General features: G+C 36.9%; 1 protein-coding gene across 2 annotated transcripts in view; it reads right to left on the bottom strand.

Moving 5' to 3' along the window:
- PSMD1 (proteasome 26S subunit, non-ATPase 1) overlaps positions 1-18,512 on the bottom strand; it is a 105,857-nt gene that overhangs the window by 20,759 nt on the left and 66,586 nt on the right. For both annotated transcript variants that reach the window (XM_065881140.1, XM_065881141.1), the window contains exons 18-19: positions 10,175-10,291; positions 2,915-3,017 (exon numbers count right to left, since the gene is read on the bottom strand). In XM_065881140.1, the coding sequence (XP_065737212.1) occupies positions 2,915-3,017; positions 10,175-10,291 (220 nt within the window). The remainder of the gene's footprint in view (positions 1-2,914; positions 3,018-10,174; positions 10,292-18,512) is intronic.

Raw genomic sequence — 18,512 nt, 5'->3', positions numbered from 1 at the left:
AAACTTTACTCATTCCTTTGAAGTTGCCCTCTCCAGATTTTCTCTACTACCATTAACTTCTGAGAGATAAATTACAGGACTAAAATTTTTTCTAATGCAGTTGCAGAAATGTTTTCCAGGAAGAAAGGATATTAGCAAAGTGAAAAAGGGTAAGAAAATAATCTTATGCTCCTAATAGCAAATATGGCAGTACACGACTTTCATGTACTTAATGACACTAAAAAGAGAAATGGAAAGAAGCATCAAAACTTGATTGGTGCACCACAGATCAAACAGACACTCCCCAAAAAAAAGATGGAAGGAGAGAAGGGCTCAAAGAGGAAGGAGGGGAAAACAGAGAGAGGACTTTTAGTAAAAATGGCAGAATAACAAAGAATTGTAAGAGATGGAAGGAGAGAAGGGCTCAAAGAGGAAGGAGGGGAAACCAGAGAGGGGACTTCAAGTAAAGATGGCAGAATAAAGCTAAAACAAAGAATTATTCTCTCCCCAATTTCTTAACAAATGACTCTAATTTAGTAGTACTAAAGAATGAGTAAAGGGTTGAAGCCTAAAACCACAAACTTCAAAAACTAGCAGCTAAAAGAAAACATAAAAGATTATGGAGTAGTAAAATGTTACTTCTAAATCCTATTTAAAAACCAGTTACCAAAAGTAGCCAATCTGAAAAGGTTACATACTGTATGATTCCAACTATATAACATTCTGGAAAAGGAAAAACTAAAGCTATAGAGACAGCAGAAAGATCAGTGGTTGCCCAGGGACTGGGGGTGAGGGGTGGGGAGGGAGGGAGGGATGAAAATGTAGAGCACAGAGGATTTTTAAGGCAGTGAAAGTATTCTGTATGATACTGTAAATGTGGATACATATCATTACGCATCTATCAAAACCCACAGAGAGTGAACCCGAATGTAAACTAGAGACTGACAAAATCCAGTCAGTTAAGTGTTAAGTCTTAGTATAGATACCTTGGAAAAAGAAGCAGCAATAAAAGAAATGGTGGTGAGCACTGAATCCCTTTAAATATGAAACTAAGACTAAACTGTGAGAATTATGATTTCACAAGAGTATGTAAATGTTATGAGCTATGACAATGTAAACATAATATAAAAATTTTGGAAGGTGGCAAAGAATGAGAAAGGAGAAACTATGGCATGTCAATGTCTGTATCATTTATACATGGGAGAGAATACCATCAAGAACTGAAATGGTTTACTTCATCTAAAGTTATCTATAGAATACTGTCCTTATTTATATACAGCTGCAACGACCTATCTTTAAATTAAAAAGAGAGAAAAATATAAATTGTACGTTAAACACTAAAAATTTAAGCAGAAAACTCTCAACTTCTTGGAAAATTAAAACAGAACAAACTTTACTAGACAAATGGATTAAAAGAGAAGGGTATTTGCCTCAAAAATTTAGAAAACAAGGACTTCCCTGGTGGTCCAGTGGCTAAGACTCCATGCTCCCAATGCAGGGGGCCCGGGTTCGATCCCTGGTCAGGGAACTAGATCCCACATGCATGCCACAACTAAGAGTTCGCATGCCACAACTAAAGATCCCACATGCTGCAACGAAGATCCTGCGTGCTGCAACTAAGACCCAGCTCAGCCAAAATAAATAAATTAATTAATTAAAAAAAATTTAGAAAACAGCACCAACATTCTAAGAAAGAAAAAGCAAATAAGAGTCAAGCAAAAATAAAGAATTTAGGGGAAAAAAAGACTAGCAATAGCATATAAACAAAAAGAGAAATCTCTAGCAAATCTAATTAAGAAAAAGATAATATAATCAAATTAGAAAGGAGACAGATTTTTTTAAAAAGCCTCATATATAAGGGAGATTACCTAAAATTAAAAAAAAAGGATGCTGAAAATCTTAATATGACTAAAAATACTCTAAGTACAACACCTGACAAGGTTAACAAAAAAACTTACGATATCAAAAACTTCAGCTTCTTTCTCTGATTTCCTTCACTAGAAATATAAACACATTTCTAGTTGACCAATAAAAGAATGTTTGCAATAAATATGGCTAACAGTGTTTTTATTAGAAGAAATTAAGATAACCAACAAGTTTTAGAAAAGCTCATCTAGTAATAGAATTACTATGAAAACCTTGAGATACTATCGTTTTACCTTCCAAATTAGCAAAGATTAATGAAAAAGATTATACTCTACATGCCTAGGGTACAGTTAGAAAAAGAATCTCACACTTGAATGAAACAGTTATGCTTCCTCCCTTCTACCCTACTGAGTGAGATATCACCAGTAATAACAGTTAAAGAATAGGTTGAATGAACCCCAAGTCCAAGGTACTAAAGCACACCATTCTATCTTGAAAGGGTAGCCCATCTCTTTCTAAATAAACCATAGTGTAGTGGTGAAGAATGTGAAGTCAGGAGCCAGTTAGTACAGTGTGCTATGCATTTACTAGGCAAATATTCCATGTATCTTATTTTAGGATGATTTAGCTGCTAGAGTTTGTCTAAAACCTAATTTTTTCCTCAAAAAATTTCCAATGTCAACTTGTTTAAAACTGATATATACTAAGAAAATTAAAGGAAAAGAAATCAGCCAACACTCACTGAGCACTTTACTAAGTGACTGGGACTGTTTTAGTTGCTTTACATATATTTTTAATCCTCCAACACTATGAAGTAGACCTTACGAAACAAGAAAACAGACATAAAGAGGGGAAATATAGCTAGTACTGTAAAGGGACTGGGATTCAAACCGTAATAGTCTGCAGTTTTAACTCTACTAAATTATTTCTATGAACTACAGGCTCCAAATTTTCTCCAGGAGTAATTTGTCCCAGGCTCAATTTCTACATTGTCATATAGTTAGAACATATATTTCATTAGATTTAGTTTAAACAGACAAATTAATCTGGAAGATTTAAAAACATTTACCTGCATCCAGTATGCCCTGGGCCAGAATAGCGCCAAACTTGGCCATGACATCATCGTGTTTATCATTGATGACTTTCGAATACAGCTGTCTGAACTGATTCACCTGAAGGAACAAGAAAACCAATTATAGTCTAGTTCTATTCACTTGCTGTGTCATTTTCGAGCGGGGAATAGACTGCTCAAATGGCAATAAAACCTGAGTTCTGATTCACAACATTCAAAAAGAGAGCGTTCTGGGCTTCCCTGATGGCGCAGTGGTTGAGAATCTGCCTGCCAATGCAGGGGACACGGGTTCGAGCCCTGGTCTGGGAAGATCCCACATGCCACGGAGGAACTAAGCCCGTGAGCCGTAACTACTGAGCCTGCGCACCTAGAGCCTGTGCTCCACAACAGGAGAGGCCGCAATAGTGAGAGGCCCGCACACCGCGATGACGAGTGGCCCCCGCTTGCGCAACTAGAGAAAGCCCTCGCACAGAAACGAAGACCCAACACAACCAAAAATAAATAAATACATTTATTTAAAAAAAAAAAAAAAAAAGAGGGTTCTGGACCGGATTTGAAGGCAGAACAGTCCCATGGTTGAAATCATGGATGTCATGACTTTTCTGGTATGGGAGCACCAGCTCTGTTTTCAATCCTCATTCCACAGTGGATGATTCAGACTCAGAGGAATGCTGAGTGTGATTTCATATTGTACCACTGTTAGTCAGCAGGCTTAAACAGTTCAAGTGAACACTAAGGCTTTCAGTGAACTCTGAATTACACCTCTTCTGCTCACCGTCAACCTACAGATTTCCTAATCGGCACAGTCCTTCAATTCTACCTTACAACAAACTACCTTTCACTGCAGCTGTGTGAGGCATATTTTGGATTTATATTCACATATACAATAAAGATTTTCATTATGCTTACACATCAATTTTCAGAGGACACATCACAATAATTACTCTTACCAAAAGAATACATCAAGGGACTTCCCTGGTGGCGCAGTGGTTAAGAATCCGCCTGCCAATGCAGGGGACACGGGTTGGATCCCTGGTCCAGGAAGATCCCGCATGCCGTGGAGCAACTAAGCCTGTGCATCTCAACTACTGAGCCTGTGCTCTAGAGCCTGCGAGCCACAACTACTGAGCCTGCACTCTAGAGCCCGTGCTCCGCAACGAGAAGCCACCGCAGTGAGAAGCCTGCGCACGCCAAGGAAGAGTAGCCCCCACTCGCTGCAACGAGAGGAAGCCCGCGCGCAGCAACGAAGACCCAATGCAGCCAAAAATAAAATTAATTAAAAACAAAAAGGGAAAAAAAAAATCTTAAAAAAAAAGAACACACCAAAATGGAATACATGTTGACTCATTCAGGGAGGGATTACTGGTAATTTTTGTTCGCTTCTTTATTATTTTCTGTATTTTTCAAAATTAACATATATTACTTTTATAATTAGAAAATAATATTTATAAAATATATGATCGCATCAAAATATCTGATTTTTGGGTGACAATAAGGGAAATATTTTATGCTTCCTCCATGTCTTACACTTCTCTGTTTTCCCATCAAGTGCTTTTCAAATGGTAAGCACCCAGAAAGAAGTCGGCTTGTTCAAGAGCACATGATCACCAGAGCTCCCCAAATCTGCCAAAGGCAGAAAATATTGAATTTGAGTTTCCCAATATAATGATTTTATCTGCATTACGTATTCTTTCAGAATCTCTTACCCTTTTCATTTATCTTGGTCGGGGAGGCCACACTATGATACAGCGCAGAGTACCATAGGGTCAGACAACACTGGCTTATAAACACCTCTGCTCTAATAAGCTGTTTGGGTAAGTTACTTGGCTTTTCTGAGTCTCAGTTTCTTCGGCTGCTGTAAGGACTATATGAAGTAATACATATGTAAAGTAATGTGTAAAAGTAATGTGTAAAAGGCATTTTATGATTCAGTAAGCATGGCTGTCTTACCATATCAGAGCAGAGTCCTACCAGTCCTCCATGACTATCCTCTCTGCAACCTAAATACTGCTATCAAAATGATATTCCTTAAAATGGTTCTCACTTATTTATTCATAGGCAACGACAGAATGTGATAGCGAAAACAACGAACTAACTCTGCCACTACCCAGCATATGACCATTAGCAAGCTACTCACTTCTTTACATCTTACTTTCTCTAACTATAAAACCCTGCACGATGAGATCATCATAAAATTCCCTTCTAGTTTTAAAAATCCTAAGGTTTGATGATTTTACTCTGGTTCAACAAGTCAAATTCCTTTGATTCTTAACTTATTTTACATGAACACTTATATTACCTTATATAGGATGGAAATTTTATGTGCTAAGTTTACATGAACTTACAAAAAGAAACGCTGGACAAAGCACTGTATGTACATTATAAGGAAGAACTTAAATATAAAACCACACCCAAACAACAGGACATTTGGTGAAACTAAAAGATGGAATAAAAAAAATCAATGCAAATACATAATGGGTTTCTCCAATCAATATTAAGTAGACTAGTACTTTTAAAAAGCTAGTTTTTGTTCATCACTTAAAAATTTTTCCTCATTTTATTACTTATGCAGCAGTAACTTAATTTTCATTATTATGATTCTTCATAAAGAATTATTATATTAGTAGGTTAGGATAGTATCTTATTTGGAAGGCGACTTTGAGCCCATCTGGTCTACTCTGCCTGATTTACAGATGTGAAAAATGGAACCAAGATAGGTAAAATGACTGGCTTGCTTGTGATTACAAACAATTAATTGCAGTCATGGCTAAGGATCATGATTTTCTGACTCAATTTCATCGCTATGAATAGTATGGCCCCCACATAAAACAAATTAGAATTTGTAGGAGAAAATCATATTAATTTCCCATTTTATATTATGATAATCTCACAGAAAAGACAATTAAATTTCAAACAATGCTGTGACCCATGCCTTCTGCTGTGCCTGATTATCTAAAATCTACCTTCTCCAAATCCTGCATTTAAAACACTCATCATGTTTTTAACTCTGTACACCTTATACTGTTGGAAAAAAACAAAACCCATACTTCTATGTCAGCGAGAAAAATAAAGGATGGGAGAAGGGCATAAAGTTCCGTAAACGTCTTTTCTGTGGTTACTTATCACCTAGGTGTGTCTCTTCCTGTTTTTTTTTTTTTTTTCCTGTTTTCCTGGATATAGAAATGAAGCTGTACATTAGGGATCAGTTTTAGAGGTTTTTTTTTCCCTTTTCTCTTTCTATGACATTACATTAGCTCTTATGACTTCAACTAGGTATATAATTCCTTCCACGAACTCACTGAGGCCCGAAGAATTTTGGAATTCAGAATTTAGAAAGGTGACATGGTGCACACACCATAAGTTATGCAATACCCTCAGTGGAGCGTGGGGGTAATATCCCGTAATCAACCAAGTTAATATTTCTGAAGCAGCAAAATGAATGTTTACTAAATGGGATAAAGGCTATAAATGAGTTCATACTGGCTCAGATTTTACAGCCAAACGAGTCCTTAAAGACAGACAAAACTCTTAGTTTTCAGACCTTTCTGTAAATTAGAATTGCAGGTAAAGGCCATGAACTTATATAATTTATCTCGGCTAGCTCCCATCTCTTTCTTTAGTTCTGTTTTTTTCCTATGCTCTCATCTTAAATCCAACTGACTTGCTATAATCTCAAACTTAACATGCCTAATGTGAAAATTATCTTTATTCTTTTTCAAGATTCCTGGCAATGCGATCATGATTTCCCCACTATCAATATCCCAAGTGATGTTTTCAGCTCCCTCCTCAATCTTATTAGTATTATTTTGTTCATGGTAGTTGGTTGTGCCTTTTCTTTATATTACCACCAACGCTTTTAGGGTCCAAATCCCTGTCTTACTTAAGGCAACAGTATGGTAATACAAATTACTATTTAAAAATGTGTTATGCTGTAAAATAAAACCTTATAATATAAACGTTCATGCTGATTTATTTTAAAACTGCAAAAGCTGATCAAACTTGGCCAAATATGATCCTACTTCCAAAAAGGGTACATGCCAATGGTGGGAGAAGCTTCCTTGTAATAGGCCTCAGGCTAGATGATATTAGGCAAGGAGGAGCACAGGATCCCATTCTTACACTTTAATATTTTTATCTGATTCTATATATGATACTTGTTATATACATGTTCAAATAACTGCTAACAGTGGAGTTCATTTAATAAGATAAACAGAAGATAGATCCTTCATAAAGAGTTGGGTTCTGGAGACAAAATAACTCCAAGGACCTATAAAAGAACAGTATTCTAGTTAAATGGTTCTGAACCTCTGGTCTAAGAGCCTTCTAAATTGGGTTTGTAATCACCCAAGGGTGTATGCATGTTCTGGGGTCTATGTTTGTGAGAGTGAGTGAGCAAGAAACTGGCAGAAGAAAAGCAAAGATGTACTGGAGTTAGTTAAGCTAAGACCACAATGTGTAGAGCTTAGTGTTAAGACAGCATTCTGCAAAAGGATGTGAGGTAGATCATGACTGCATAAAAAACATTTCCTTTGGAAATTTCCATTAAAAATCTCACAAAATATCTGAGAAATGTCCCTTCTGTATTCCTTTGAGGAGGGGGTTATAGTCTTGATGAAATTAACACTTGATCTTTGATTTCAAGGCATTTTCATGGACTGGTTTGTAACCTTGTGACTAGGACTCTGTAGCCTTGAGAACTTACTTCTCTTCAAGCTCGTTAACAGCTTTTTCTTTTCAGCAATATCACATACCACCCCAAAAGAATATCAAGTTTTAAAATTTTGGCCACGCCACGTGGCTTGCAGGATCTTAGTTCCCGGAGCAGGGACTGAACCCATGCCCCCTGAAGTGGAAGTACGAAGTCCCAACCACTGGACCGCCAGGGAATTCCCAGAATATCAATGTTGCCTTCTTCGCAATTATCAGGTAAGAGAGAGATATAAACTATATATAGTCTACAAAGCTCTTGATCACATGCTTAAGAGCAGAAAACGATGAAACAGAACTTAAAGTTTAAGGATTCATGAAGTGAGTAACAATTTTACTCTAAGGGATAGTGTTTCCAGAAAGAACATTTGTTGTATACACTTTTGCTTTTGTAGTCACTGGGGTACACATTTAACTTTCCCCATTGAGTTTATATTAATGGCACAGCCTACCAGCTATAACTGCGTTTTAACATTCTTATCGATACCCAAGATTCTGATACAATGTGAAGATGCAAGTGTACACCACATATTCACAACAGCTAAGACTTCATTCAACAAAATTTATGCAATGATTACAAAATACTAATTATTTAAACTGCTGTATTTTTTACATTTTCTAAATATGAAAAAGTTTTGTTTATTAGAATAAATAGTTGAAAGTTTTTGAAACTATACAGCCTACCCTAACCTAACCCCACCCCCATTACAAAGTACTCTGCCATTGCTGGTACAGAGCTTATGGTTATAAAATCAATGAAATCCTATAGCAGAGGATGGGAAGATGGCAAAACATTTGTCATGTTCACAATACGTATAACAAGAAAGCAACATGCGAGGTCAAAATGAATAAATATCTATATATTACTGTTAGGGGACGTGCATTCCATGGTCAAACTTCCTTCTTTAATGATATTACTCAGTTGGATAACCTCCAGCTGATAAAGCTCAACAGAAGATCAAAAGTAGAAATAAAAGATGCAAAAGCTACTCATAACTGCTCTATTTAAAAACAAAAACCAAAAAGAAATGTGGTCTGCTTGAAAAGATGTTTATATTCTAGAAGATACAATATATTAAGTAATGTATTATTAAAAGAGGATGAGAAGTTTGATTCTATTTTTTTCAACAATCCAATTTTTATAAGTCTTAAAAGTGATTTTAGGAGAGAGTAGGACTGGATTTAAAAAAAAAAAAAAAGGACAGCAACAAAAATGATAGCAACTGCTCAGAAAAGGAAATCTATTAAAGCTCCACAGAATAATCAGTGAGTTCTGAAATTTTTTTTCTCCTCCTCCCCAGTCTATCTATTGATACTTTGCTAAAAATGAATCTGCTTAATGAGGCAGAAGACAGTATACCAGTGGCTTTTTCTGTTGTCAATTTCTTTGACTGTTTCTTATATAGGAGCAGAATTATACAAGGTTGTTAAATGCCCTAACTTTAAATTAAGAAGTAAAGATCTGAAATTACTGCATAAGCTATATACATCTATTAAACATGTCACACATGGTAATTTTTAGTATATGTAATAAGATTTATGCACTTTCTGTTTCTCAACAAAATGAGAAGTTCTGGGTGAGGTGCCAAGCTACATTAGTTACCAAAGTCTGAAATGAGGTCCGAGAGACTATCATGAGGAAATTTTAAAACAGATGCCTCAAAATCTGTTATGGGGTCATCCACACGGTATATATGAGGACTTGATTGTATCAATAGAAGGATATGTGAAAAGGATTTCTCTACGGGGAAAACTGGGCTTTAAGTCTTTCCCACTAACAATAAGCCTAGAGATGGGCTTCAGAGAGACCATGTGGTGAGCATGTGGTGAGCCTAGTATGATCAGTGGTCATTGTGCACTGACATCTGACACATGAGTTATGAGGCAATAGCTATTGACTGAGGCACAAGCAATGAGAGAGGGAGGGGGAGAGAGAGGGAGAGGCAGGCAAAGCTGCACTGAGAGCCTATTATACTCCTACCTACAAGAAGGGCAAAAAATGCAATAGTGTTTCTGTGGACAGATGTGGGTCAAAGAAGAAAGAAAGCCTTCCTGGAGCCATTTGAAACCCTGCCCAAGGGATCTCCAATGAGGGCAATGATATTCTAACAGAGAATCTGGGTGTACTCATTTCTAAACTGAGACTGTATATACCATATAAAGTTTTTATTACCTCAGAAGGATGGATCAAAAAAAATCACAGACCACTTAGTTTGCATCTTGTATCACAGGAACAAGTTATCCTACTGAATAAATTTTAAAAGCACAGCAGGAGGCAAAAATTCAAGTTGATTTTTATGATTTTGTCAACCCATGAGTTCTAATTTTTCAAGTATGGCTATATAACTGAATTAACAAAGTGACCATAAATTTATAAAAAATGCAATCAAAGAGTATTATATACTTAAAGTTCTCCAATTCTCCTACCTCTTTACTTTCTGTGAGTTCAGTGTACACCATATTTGAGGTAGAAATGTCCTCAAAAGAAGATAAGCTACCAAAGAAAAGCCTGAACCAGCTCTCTTCTAGAGAATTTTTTTGTTTGCTCACCTTGGGACAAGTGATTTCAGTCTGCTGGATCATGATGAGAGCCGAAGCTATGAGAGCTCCTTGCCTCACATAGTTCACAGGGTCATTTGTCATTGGTTCTAGCAAATTAATTGCTTCCTGAAAGCATTAACAAAAAAAACTTTTAATAAAGTTTATATAGCTAAATTTTCAGATTAGTTACTGTCTTTCTAAGTCAATATTTTCATCTAACATTGTAATCACAAGTTAATTTAAGACTACTTGGATGCAACAGTCAGAACTGAGTATGCTTTAAGTTTCAATATAATTGATGGTAAGTGAAAAGGAAGCTTACAACACAAGTGCTCCTGTCTTGGGGTAAAAGAGATAAAAAAGAAAGTAGAAAAAATGAGATTAATGTTTGATAAACACCTATTATTTTCCAGGTGCAGTGGGAGGTATTTTATATATATTATCCATTTAATCCTCTTCATCCTAAAACAACAATAACAGCAATACAAAACAATCTTTAAAAACAAAGAAACAGAGTTAGACAGGTAAAGTAAATTGCCAAAAATCATATAAGTGTAGCAAACTCAGGCCAGTCTGACTCTAAGTATCCAACTTCCTTCAAATACTAGAGTAAGATAATATCTTAAGATGATTTTACAAAATCTAATTTAAAAAATTAAATAAATCAAATGTAAATTGAAACAAACAAAAAACAAAGAGAAACAAAACCCCCAAAACAAAACAGATTTTACCTGCTAGGAGAATGGCAACACAAATTAAGTCAAATAGGACTAGACATGATTCCATGGTTACACTTCCCACATATGGTGGGATTTTCCAAAATGTTTACCAGGATATCCCCAATATCATATTCTTCAGAATACCAGTTCTATGAAAACGGGATTCCTTGATTAAATAAGTTTGGGAGCTCCTGCATTCTGTGTATCACCCTCTCTTGCGATTCAAAAACGTATCTAGCACACCAAGGGCTCCAGGAGTGTACATATCATAACAAAAGGTTCAAGAAACCTTATTAAAGAAACTACTAGACCTTTGCATAGCCCAGCATCTGTTCATTGTATTTGACCAAGAACTCTTTTGTTCCATTATAATTTCTATTACACACCCTGCAGGACCTTTGTTCAGTGCCCCTTACAAGAGTCTTAGGTAGGTATAAATTTGGAGGAACAAAGCAATTATTTTATATGATTATCAAACTTAATTTAATACAGTATGTCATTTCTCAAATGTCCTTTGTTCCAAAGCCAAGTAAAGGAAGAATAAATTGAATCCTTTTTTGGGGGGCGTGGGGGGAATGACTTCAGATTTCCTTTCATGTCAATTTATTTACTTAAGAAATATCAGAGCAAGAGACTGGTTCAAGATAGCGGAGTAGAAGGATGTGCGCTCACTTCCTCTTGAGAGAGCACTGGAATCACAACTAACTGCTGAACGATCACTGACAGGAAGACACTGGAACTCACCAAAAAGATACCCCACATCCAAAGACAAAGGAGAAACCACAATGAGATGGCAGGAGGGGGGCAATCACAGTAAAATCAAATCCCATAACTGCTGGGTGGTGACTCACAAACTGGAGAACACTTATACCACAGAAGTCCACCCACTGGAGTGAAGGTTCTGAGCCCCACGTCAGGCTTCCCAACCTGGGGGTCTGGCAACTGGAGGAGGAATTCCTAGAGAATCAGACTTTGAAGGCTAGTGGGATTTGATTGCAGGACTTCAGCAGCACTGGGGGAAACAGAGACTCCACTCTTGGAGGGCACACAAAAAGTAGTGTGCGCACTGGGACCCAGGGGAAGGAGCAGTGACCCCATAGGAGACTGAACCAGACCTACTGCTTGTGTTGGAGGGTCTCCTGCAGAGGCAGGGGGTGGCTGTGTCTCGCCATAAGGACAAGGACACTGGCAGCAGAAGTTCTGGGAAGTACTCCTTGGCGTGAGCCTCCCCAGAGTCTGCCATTAGCCCCACCAAAGAGTCAGGTAGGATCCAGTGTTGGGTCGCCTCAGGCCAAACAACCAACAAGGAGGGAACCCAACTCCTCCATCAGCAGACAAGCTGATTAAAGTTTTACTGAGCTCTGCCCACCACCAGTCCCTCCCATCAGGAAACTTGCAGAAGCCTCTTAGACAGCCTCATCCACCAGAGGGCAGACAGCAGAAGCAAGAAGAACTACAATCCTGAAGCCTGTGGAACAAAAAACACATTCACGGAAAGAGAGACAAGATGAAAAGGCAGAGGGCTATGTCCTAGATGAAGAAACAAGATAAAACCCCAGAAAAACAACTAAATGAAGTGGAGATAGGAAACCTTCCAGAAAAAGAACTAAGAATAATGATAATGAAGATGATCCAGGACCTCAGAAAAACAATGAAGGCAAAGATCGAGAAGATGCAAGAAATGTTTAACAAAGACCTAGAAGAATTAAAGAACAAACAAACAGAGATGAACAATACAATAACTGAAATGAAAACTACACTAGAAGGAATCAATAGCAGAATAACTGAGGCAGAAGAACGGATAAGTGACTTGGAAGACAGAATGGTGGAATTCACTGCTGTGGAACAGAATAAAGAAAAAAGAATGAAACGAAATGAAGACAGCATAAGAGACCTCTGGGACAATATTAAACGCAACAACATTCGCATTATAGGGGTCCCAAAAGGAGAAGAGAGAGAGAAAGGACCCGAGAAAATATTCAAAGAGATTATAGTCAAAAACTTCCCTGACATGGGAAAGGAAATAGCCACCCAAGCCCAGGAAGCACAGAGAGTCCCAGGCACGATAAACACAAGGAGAAACATGGCAAGACACACAGTAATCAAACCGACAAAAATTAAAGACAGAAAAATTACTGAAAGCAACAAGGGAAAAAATGACAAATAACATACAAGGGAACTCCCATAAGGCTAACAGCTGATTTCTCAGCAGAAACTCTACAGGCCAGAAGGGAGTGGCATGATATATTTCAAGTGATGAAAGGGAAGAACCTACAACCAAGATTACTTTACCCAGCAAGGATCTCATTCAGATTCAATGGAGAAAACAACAGCTTAAAGACAAGCAGAAGCTAAAAGAATTCAGCAGCATCAAACCAGCTCTACAACAAATGCTAAAGGAACTTCTTTAAGTGGGAAACACAAGAGAAGAAAAGGACCTATAAAGACAAACCCAAAACAATTAAGAAAATGGTAACAGGAACATACATATCGATAACTACCTTAAACATGAACAGATTAAAAGCTCCAACCAAAAGATACAGGCTCTCTGAATGGATACAAAAACAAGACCCATATATATGCTGTCTACAAGAGACCCACTTCAGACCTAGGGACACATACAGACTGAAAGTGAGGGGATGGAAAAAGATATTCCATGCAAATGGAAATCAAAAGAAAGCTGGAGTAGCAATATTCATATCAGAGAAAATAGACTCTAAAATAAACAGTGTTACAAGAGACAAGGAAGGACACTACATAATTATCAAGGGATCAATCCAAGAAGAAGATATAACAATTATAAATATATATGCACCCAACACAGGAGCACCTCAATACATAGGCAACTGCTAACAGCTATAAAAGAGGAAATCAACAGTAACACAATAATAGTGGGGGAATTTAACACCTCACTTACACCAATGGACAGATCATCCAGACAGAAAATTAATAAGGAAACATAAGCTTTAAATGACACAACAGACCAGATAGATTTAATTGATATTTATATGATATTCCATCCAAAAATAGGAGATTACACTTTCTTCTCAAGTGCACACAGAACATTCTCCAGGATAGATCACATCTTGGTCACAAAACAAGCCTCAGTAAATTTAAGAAAACTGAAATCATATCAAGCACCTTTTCTGACCTCAACACTATGAGATTAGAAATCAATTACAGGGAAAAAAACGTAAAAAACACAAACACATGGAGGCTAAACAATACGTTACTAAATAACCAAGAGATCACTGAAGAAATCAAAGAGGAAATCAAAACATACCTAGAGACAAATATGATGATCCAAAACCTATGGGATGCAGCAAAAGCAGTTCTAAGAGGGAAGTTTATAGCTATAAAAGCCTACCTCAAGAAACAAGAAAAATCTCAAATAAACAGTCTAACCTTACACCTGAAGGAACTAGAGAAAGAAGAACAAACAAAATGCAAAGTTAGCAGAAGGAAAGAAATCATAAAGATCAGAGCAGAAATAAATGAAATAGAAACAAAGAAAACAACAGAAAAGATCAATAAAACTAAAAGCTGGTTCTTTGAGAAGATAAACAAAATTGATAAACCATTAGCCAGACTCATCAAGAAAAGGAGGGAGAGGACTCAAATCAATAAAATTAGAAATGAAAAAGAAGAAGTTACAAAAGACATCGCAGAAATACAAAGCATCCTGAGCGACTACTACAAGCAACTCTATGCCAACAAAATGGACAACCTGGAAGAAATGGAAAAATTTGTAGAAACGTATAACCTTCCAAGACTGAACCAGGAAGAAACAGAAAATATGAACAGACAAATCACAAGTAATGAAATTGAAACTGTGATTAAAAATCTTCCAACAAACAAAAGTCCAGGACCAGACCGCTTCACAGGTGAATTCTATCAAACATGTAGAGAAGAGCTAACACCCATCCTTCTCAAACTCTTCCAGAAAATTGCAAAGAACACTCCCAAACTCATTCTATGAGGCCACCATCACGCTGATACCAAGACCAGACAAAGATACGACAAAAAAAGAAAATTACAGACCAATATCACTGATGAATATAGATGCAAAAATCCTCAACAAAATACTAGGAAACAGAATCCAACAGCACATTAAAAGGATCATACACCATGATCAAGTGGGGTTTATTCCAGAGATGCAAAGATTCTTCAATATACACAAATCAATCAATGTGATACACCATATTAACAAACTGAAGAATAAAAACCATATGATCATCTCAATAGATGCAGAAAAAGCTTATGACAAAATTCAACACCCATTTATGGTAAAAACTCTCCAGAAAGTGGGCATAGAGAGAACCTACCTCAACATAATAAAGACCATATATGACAAACCTACAGCAAACATCATTCTTAATGGTGAAAAACTGAAAGCATTTCCTCTAAGATCAGGAACAAGACAAGGATGTCCACTCTCACCACTATTATTCGACATAGTTTTGGAAGTCCTAGCCACAGCAATCAGAGAAGAAAAAGAAATAAAAGGAATACAAATTGGAAAAGAAGTATAACTGTCACTGTTTGCAGATGACATGATACTATACATAGAGAATCCTAAAGATGCTACCAGAAAACTACTAGAGCTAATCAATGAATTTGGTAACGTTGCAGGATACAAAATTAATGCACAGAAATCTCTTGCATTCCTATACACTAATGATGAAAAATCTGAAAGAGAAATTAGGAAACACTCCCATTTACCACTGTAAAAAAAGAATAAAATACGTAGGAGTAAACCTACCTAGGGAGACAAAAGACCTGTATACAGAAAACTATTAAGACACTGATGAAAGAAATTAAAGATGATACAAACAAATGGAGAGATATACCATGTTCTTGGATCGGAGGAATCAATATTGTGAAATGACTATACTACCTAAAGCAATCTACAGATTCAATGTGATCCCTATCAAATTACCAATGGCGTTTTTTACAGAACTAGAACAAAAAAGTCTAAAAATTTGTATGGAGACAGAGAAGACCCCAAATAGCCAAAGCAGTCTTGAGGGGAAAAAATGGAGCTGGAGGAATCAGACTCTGTGACTTCAGACTATACTACAGAGCTACAGTAACCAAGACAATATGGTACTGGTAGAAAACCAGAAATATAGATTAATGGAACGGGATAGAAAGCCCAGAGATAAACCCACACACCTAGGGTCAACTAATCTATGACAAAGGAGGCAAGGATACACAATGGAGAAAAGACAGTCTCTTCAGTAAGTGGAGCTGGGGAAACTGGACAGTTACATGTAAAAGAATGAAATTAGAACACTCCCTAACTTCATACACAAAAATAAACTCAAGGGGCTTCCCTGGTGGCGCAGTGGTTGAGAGCCCGCCTGCCGATGCAGGGGACATGGGTTCGTGCCCCGGTCCGGGGGGATCCCACATGCCGCAGAGCGGCTAGGCCCACGAGCTATGGCCGCTGAGCCTGCGCGTCCAGAGCCTGTGCCCCACAACGGGAGAGGCCACAGCGGTGAGAGGCCTGCATACCGCAAAAAAAAAAAAAAAAAAAACTCAAAATGGATTAGAGACCTAAACCTAAGGAAAGACACCATAAAACTCTTAGAGGAAAACATAGGAAGAACACTCTTTGACATAAATCACAGCAAGAGATATTTTGATCTACTTCTTAGAGTAATGGAAATAAAAACAAAAATAAACAAATGGGACCTAATGAAACTTAAAAGCTTTTGCAAAGCAAAGGAAACTACAAACATGACGAAAAGACAACCCTCAGAATGGGAGAAAATATTTGCAAGCAAATCAAGGGACAAAGGATTAATCTCCAAAATATATAAACAGCTCACGCAGCTCAATATTAAAAACACAAACAACCCAATCCAAAAATGGGCAGAAGACCTAAATAGACATTTCTCCAAAGAAGACATACAGATGGCCAAGAAGCACATGAAAAGCTGCTCAACATCCCTAATTATTAGGCAAATGCAAATCAAAACTACAATGAGGTATCACCTCACACCAGTCAGAATGGGCATCATCAGAAAATCTAGAAACAACAAATGCTGGAGAGGGTGTGGAGAAAAGTGAACCCTCTTGCACTGTTGGTGGGAATGTAAACTGATACAGCCACTATGGAGAACAGTATGGAGGTTCCTTAAAAAACTAAAAATAGAATTACCATATGACCCAGGAATCCCACTACTGGGCATTTACCCAGAGAAAACTATAATTCAAAAAGACACATGCACCCCAATGTTCACTGCAGCACTATTTACAATAGCCAGGTAATGGAAGCCACCTAAATGCCCATCAACAGATGAATGGATAAAGAAGATGTGGTACATATATACAATGGAATATTACTCAGCCATAAAAAGGAAAAAACTTGGGTCATTTGTGGATGGACCTAGAGACTGTCATAGAGAGTGAAGTAAGTCAGAAAGAAAAACAAATATCGTATATTAACACACATATGTGGAACCTAGAAAAACGGTACAGATGAACCGGTTTGTAGGGCAGAAATAGAGACATAGATGTAGAGAAGAAACGTATGGACACTAAGGGGGGAAAGTGGCGGGGGGATGGTGGTGGTGTGATGAATTGGGAGATTGGGATTGACATATATACACCAATATGTATAAAATAGATAACTAATAAGAACCTGCTGTATAAAAAAATAAATAAAATAAAATTCAAAAGAGAAAAATCAGAGCGATTAATAAATAATACAAATACCATATAAATGTATTCCTTTTCCTCACTTCCCTGAAAAATGTAGTGCCGTTGTTTAGAAGAGCAAGTTTTGCAAACGTTACTCATATTGTCAATATTGTTTATGAAGTATTAATGATAAAAATATAAGAAAATTTCCAACTTGTAAGTTAAAAGACACTAACTTGGCCTTTGAGGTATGTGATATGACCTCAAAGATACATTTTAGACTAAATAGGTGTTTCAGGCTTTTAAGAAACAAAATTAATGTGCCAAGTTTCAGACAGATAGGTATTGATACATAGATCATACAAACTATCTAGAAATAAAGCAGACTTGTTTAGTATGAGTAATGAAGAATATTCATTGAATTAACTTGTCAGATACTGTGTCTCAAAGAACATTTGCTCCTAGATAGCATATTAAGTTTAGAATAATCTGGGAAGAAAAAAATCTAATTTACATTTAACTTATGAGGTCTGACATAAATGTCTACTAAACACCGGAGGGAGAAAATACTTAGTAAAACATCCAACTATATTTTTCCTTTGTTTATAGAACAGATGTGCCCTAGAAAAAAATGAAGGCCTATTTCTATAAACTGTATTTTATACACACAATGACTTTTCTAATAACACTGAAGATACATTCTCATGTAAGAAATTCTCCTCCAAAAGAAATGAAAACATTTAAAAAACAAAACTGTGAGGACAGAGACCATGTCCAACTTGTTCATCATCATATCCTTAAAATGATCTTCCCTTCATCATTCATTTGACAAATATTTACTGAAACTCTACTATCTGCCAGGTCTAACTTTAGGTTTTAGCAGTGAACATTCTGTTCTCAGGGACCTTACATTTCAGTGGAGAGAAGACAGACAATAAATAAATAGGTGTAAAAATATGTCAGGTGGGGCTTCCCTGGTG

This window comes from Phocoena phocoena, chromosome 7 (genome assembly GCF_963924675.1).
Source record: "Phocoena phocoena chromosome 7, mPhoPho1.1, whole genome shotgun sequence".
Classification (NCBI taxonomy): Eukaryota; Metazoa; Chordata; class Mammalia; order Artiodactyla; family Phocoenidae; genus Phocoena; species Phocoena phocoena.
Note: the sequence above shows the minus strand (reverse complement) of the source record. Positions and strands in the feature narration are given on the sequence as shown.